A 6390-nucleotide genomic window follows, 5' to 3' on the forward strand; every position below is an offset into this window, starting at 1 on the left:
CATTAATAACAGCATTTAATGACCTGCAAATGGCTTATTATGGGATACAAAGTGCTTTATTGGAACTAAAAAGCTGTCACTTGTCATCCAACCACTTTTGCTACACAACCCTAACCTTCCTGTTGGTGCTCCACTTATCATAAAATCCTTGTAGTTTACTCTCGGAAATGTAAATACAGGTGGAGCTGTATACCCATAGCATTCACAAAAGCCAACATTGTCACCAACGACCTTCTTTCTGCTGAAACAGTTTGACAAACTTGCTTAGCTCCACAAGTTAAAATAATTATTGGAGGGTCTGTAACCTTGTCTAATCTGCATTAAAAATGCATTCAAGTTTGAATTTATATTTTATTTAAACTTCTAACAAATTATCTGAAAATATGGACACACTATGTTTATTAAAATCAGTTGCACAAGTAAGGCTGACTAGTTTTTGTAGTGATAGTTTCGGACTAACAATGTAACAATTTTTAACCAAATGTTTGTTGAAAATAGCTTGCACCGGTTAGTTGATATTGGTCTTATAAAAATTTACAGACTTCTTTTTTACCCTATCAGCATTACTTTATAAAAAATTGAGCGTGATTGAAGGAATCACTTTTGAGCCAACAGTACTTTTGCCTAGTTTTCTTAAAAAATAATTAAATATAATTATGGAAAAAAACTAATTTCATTAGTTACTACAAACATTTTCCTTCACATGTGTGACCATTTCTAATAAACTTGCAAATAATAATATCAATAATATAATATCTTAATAATATTTAACCTTTTAATATTACCTTTTATTAACAGGAAGATTATCAACAAGATTGTTATCATGTTCAACATCCTGAAAAAATATTTTCATCACTTTTTATTTATCATTATGGGAAAGCAGAATAGTATTGAACATTAACTGATCGAAAAAACAATTAATATCGAATAATAACTGACTGAAACCCATTTTAATGATTAAGATCAAAAATGTGATTTTCAGATTAATATCAATTAAAAGTTTTTATATCGAAATTTACAAATGCAGAACAATATCGAAATCAAAAACTCATTTTAATGATAAACATTGAAAATGTGATTTTCAGATTAATATCGAAAAGTTTTTATATCGAATTTCACAAATGTGGAATAATATCGAAAACAATAAAAATGGAATACGATCGAAAACTCATTTTAATAATTAACATCGAAAATAAGATTTTCTAATCATACTTTTTTTTATATATATGAAAAACTAGTACTAGGAGAAAATCTTAAGAAACTTTTAATACTAAGTCACTTTTCAATAAGAAACTTATTTAAGAGTTTAATAAATATTTCCTAACTTTTCACCTAAATATCGCATTAACTTTACACGAAGTTAGCATTATCTACAATAGAGAACAGCAGTTTAAATAAACAGTTTAATTTGCATGCACAAGAAACAGTTTAATTTGCACGTGCAATGAAATTCAATTCGATTTAAAACTTGAAATTTAAGAAACTTTTAAGAAACTCAATATTCCCAAATGTCGTTAGAGAACTTATCAATATAATATATAAGTTAGCACACCAAAAGCACTGTTTAAAAAATAGCCACAGTTTCAATGGTTTTATTTCTCAATCAATTACTATCAATTTTTATAACTGAAGCAGTTTTTATGATGTACGGAATGTTCCTACTATTTAATGAATGCTCTTAACAATTTTCTATTGTATACCATTTTTGAAAAATTTAGACTTTAGTTTTTTTTAGTTTAAAGTTCAGAGTATTCTGTATATTTCTGTAAATACAATTCATCAAATATTAAACAGTTATCTTGCAACATTTTGGGCCAATATTGAGTAATAATTTTGCATATTCTATTGTGTCAATATTACCAGAATGTGTTTTCAATAAAGAAAGCAATCAAAAATCTTTCCAAATAATTTTTAATGGTGATATAATGTATGCTTTGAATAATTGCATGTAAGTATAACACTAAAATAATGCATATCTTTCAGTATTTTCTAATTTCTTCTTTATTTTTTTTTTAGTTCTTCAAAAACCAAACCGAACCAAACAGATTCTGCACGATTTTTTAAGTAAGTAGGAAAGTGTTCCAACATAAATATGTAGGGTATTTTTATAACTATTACAAAACGTTATGTAAAGATAATAGACAACTTGTAAAATATTTTCATTTAAGCTCTCAGCAACTTGTATAATAAACTCAATAACTTCTGGTATGGAAATTTTATTAAATAACATCTTGTAAAATACAATATGATAATTAATTTTTAACATTTGGTAGCTACATACTATACCAGCAATGTATTTAAAATTGTGAGCTCAATATTTTTTTAGTATTTACAATGTTAAACATTCTGGAACAGAATGACCGAATGACTACATGTAATAGTAATTTCTCCATGGTATTTGGAGGTAGAGTGGGTATTGTTTACAATCTTTTATTAAAAAGGATCTTTTAGCATGCTCGTCTTGTTTTATTTATTTTAAATTAAAAATACTAATAAAAATTTAAATTATTAACAATAATTTAAAATTTTATTAGTATTTTTTTTCTTGAAATTTTTTTGCACACAGATGACTTAGTTGGCATATAGTTTGCATATTTACAAATAACTTTATCCTTTAAACCTTCTATGGTTGGTAAGTCTTTATTGATTTTGACTAAAAATTTTGTAACTTTTTATGGTTTGTTGACATTAAATGTAAATAAAATCAAAAAATCTTGCTTTAAATCGTTTTATAAATAGTCTACAACACAACATTCAATATTTTTTGTTCTACTAATAGAACTTTTAGCTTATATTGTATAAATTATACAATTATACAGTATAATTACTACACTTTAATTCAAAACCACAAAATACTGGCCTTCTATTTATTCTGCTTTTGGAATTTTCGAACCTATTCCTTGTTTCACATTTTTAATATTATTCCAGAAAGTCCCTTTTTGATTTTATTCCTTTTTTCACAATTTCGAGATTATTCTGTTTTTTGGATTTTCAATACAATTTTTTTTTACAATTTCGATGTTATTCTCTATTTCGATGTTAATTCCAAAAGTCCCTTTTCGAGATTAATCAGCTTGGCTGTTTTTGATACTGTTACTACTACCCATCATTATCTTAAATATTATGTGCATAACAAAATGATGTAATTTTCTCTTACCTTAGCTCTGACTAAAGAGTGTCTGTCATCCATTTCTTTCAGTTTTACTGTAAATGTTTTTTGCAAAATTTCTAGCTGAGTTAAAATAATTTCGTAAGCTTAAAAACAATCCTAATAAATTTTTATGAATTTTTTTTAAATTAAATCAGACATAATTAAATCAGACAAATTAAATCAGACATAAAAAGAATAAAGAAAAAAAAAATTACTTCTCTGTTCAGTTCTTCTTGGTCTGGTTGGAATTTATCAAAACTTTCGTTTGCACGCTTGTGATAGGTGGATGTGGCATTTAAAAAAACAGCAACCTTAAATGTATTATTTTATCATTACTATGTATTATTCATGTCTTTAACAATTATTATTGTTAAAGACATTATTGTATTAAGAGGTATTACAAGAAAAAAAACAAATTACTTGGCTGAGTATATAGAACCGTCTTTTGGATTGCAAACTTTTAACCTATATTCAAATAAAAATGTATGACACAACATGTTACCATGCAAACAACGATAATTTCAATACCCTAATGTAAACATATGTATATATGTATATATGTATATATATATATATATATATATATATATATATATATATATATATATATATATATATATTTAAACATTTTTAAAATGTTTTCTACAAAAATAGAGTGCCCAATGTTTTTAAAAGAAATGAGCAATTATAAATTAGTAGAAAATAACTTTACAAAAATTAGAAAAAAACGAGAAAAATTTTTAAGTGATTTTCTACTAATTTATTTATATATATATATATATATATATATATATATATATATATATATATATATATATATATATATATATATATATATATATATATATATATATATACATCAGTCTTCTCTGTTTGAAATTTAATGACAGCACACAAAAAAGCGCTGGCTAGATGGTCATTTCTAGTATGGCGCACATGATATAAAAAATTCATATTTTTCTGTTATTTAAATAAAAATAAAAACAGGGTAAAGAATGCTTTGAATAAATACTAGATAAAATAGTTAAAAAAAGCGGTCAAATCTAACATTTAATTTAAATTCTAGATATAATAATTTAAAAAAAAAATGTAAAAAAATAAAAAGTAAAAACATTTTATGTAAATATTAGGCAAATTAATTAAAATAATAACGGAAAGACAAACATTTTATTTCAATTCTAAATGAAAATAATACAGTCAACAGTGTCATTAAAAAAAGTAAGTCTAACATTCCATCTCTAATTCATGGGACTGATCTTATTACCTCTTTCAAAGGATAAGGAAGAACTATTTTCAACTAATTTTTCTTTTAATTTAACTTTTGAATCTTATGATCATACTCTTCATGCTGTTCCAGTTAAACAGATTAACTAATTGTTAGACTATCATTTTTTTTTAACGGGTTTTTTAAAGTCAACCTTAAAGGCCAACACTCTTTTTCATTTCCAGTAACTTCTTGGGTACCACAAGGTTTTTTCTTTGTTATTGTTTTGTTTTTTATCTACATTAATGACCTTCCTAACAATCTTATATCTAAAGTGGCTCTTTTTTCTGACAACTCAACTTTATACCTTTAATAAAATATACTTAATAACTTTATAAAATAACGGAAAGAAAAACATTTTATTTCAATTCTAAATGAACTAATTTTAAAAAAAACGGTAAAAAGAACATTTAATTTAAATTCAAGACAAAGTATTTTTAAAAAAAAGTGCAAAAAAAAAAAATTTACTTAAATTCTAAATAAAACAATTACATTAAAAACAGCTAAACGAACATTTATTTTAATTCTAAATAAAATATATGATACAAAAAAGCATTTTTTTAAGATTTTTCATAAAGGTATTTCATGAACAAAAAAGATTTGCAGCAATTTCAGAAAAATGCTTTTATTTTTTTTTGGCAAGTGCTTTTTTATGCACTTGCCAATGTTTTTGCGGATTTCTGGATGAGCGCAAAAAGGCTTAAGCGCAAAAGGGCTGGCTAAACAAGAAGACTGATATAAATATATATATATATATATATATATATATATATATATATATATATATATATATTTATATACATATATATATATATATATATATATATATATATATATATATATATATCCACATATATATGTATATATATATATGTAAATTATGTTAGTGTATTTTACAAATAGAGTGCTCAATGTTCTTAAAGAACAGAGCAATAATAAATAAGTAAAAAACACTTATCCAACTTTTATCTTCGACTTGAAGTTTCACCATTGCTGGATCATCAGGAAGAGTTACTAAATCTCAAAAAAAATTCAATTTATAGAAAAAAATATTTTACAGGAAGTTATAAATTATTATAAAAAATTTTTAGTTACTATATTTTTTTGCTAACAGGAAGTTACAGAAAGTAATTATGAAATAATTTTCTTTGGAATGGGGATAGTTTAATTTGGTCATTTGTTATTATGATTTTTTAAGAGGTATTTATTTTCGTGCCTACATTTAGAAATTAATTCAGATTTTTAATTAAATAAATTTTCTTGATTTAAATGAGTAATTATTTCAAATTTTTCTTGCAAACATAGCATACATTTTTTGGAAATGTTATTATAGGCAGGGGCAGATTTTAGAATAGACCATTGTAAATTAAAATTTTTATTTTTTTCTTTTAAATCCCAAATATATTTTGACAGCATAGTCTCTTTTGAATATTTTTTGTGTTAAAACGATTGTTTGTGGTTGGCATAACGTTTTTTCCATTCCCCCTCGGTTAAGCCAATATATTGTTTATCAGGGTTGTTTTGTGAGGAAACAATGCACTTGTAAATAACATTTTTCGAAAGGCATTTTCCATTTAGAGGGCAATCTATTTTTTGTTTACAATTACAATAATCAGTGTTTTTTTCTTTTATATGTTCATTTTTATTAATTAAGGAGTAGTTGTGGCCTTTTATAATTCTTTCTAAATTTTTTGTACAACTATAACTTACTTTAATGGTATTTCTGTTAAAAATCTTATGTAATTTATTAGAGGGAGGAAAATGTTTGTCTACTAATTTTAGAAAAATTTTACCTATATTTGTTGAAACATTTTTGCTGTACGGGGGGTTGAACCAAATTATGTTTCTATTTCTATTACGCTTTTTTGCAATTTTCTTTTCAAATTTTAGCTCGAAATTTTGAAAGCCACTTTTTTTTTTTAAGGGCTTTTTTTTTTTTAAGGGCATCTTTTTTTTTTAACAGAAATACCATTAA

General features: G+C 24.3%; 1 protein-coding gene across 1 annotated transcript in view; it reads right to left on the reverse strand.

Moving 5' to 3' along the window:
• LOC101237809 (arf-GAP with coiled-coil, ANK repeat and PH domain-containing protein 2) overlaps positions 1-6390 on the reverse strand; it is a 102560-nt gene that overhangs the window by 60495 nt on the left and 35675 nt on the right. Inside the window, exons 9-12 of the mRNA XM_065816311.1 lie at positions 3572-3616; positions 3367-3462; positions 3158-3232; positions 786-835 (exon numbers count right to left, since the gene is read on the reverse strand). Of these exons, the coding sequence (XP_065672383.1) occupies positions 786-835; positions 3158-3232; positions 3367-3462; positions 3572-3616 (266 nt within the window). The remainder of the gene's footprint in view (positions 1-785; positions 836-3157; positions 3233-3366; positions 3463-3571; positions 3617-6390) is intronic.

Source organism: Hydra vulgaris, chromosome 13 (genome assembly GCF_038396675.1).
Source record: "Hydra vulgaris chromosome 13, alternate assembly HydraT2T_AEP".
In the NCBI taxonomy this organism is placed as follows: domain Eukaryota; kingdom Metazoa; phylum Cnidaria; class Hydrozoa; order Anthoathecata; family Hydridae; genus Hydra; species Hydra vulgaris.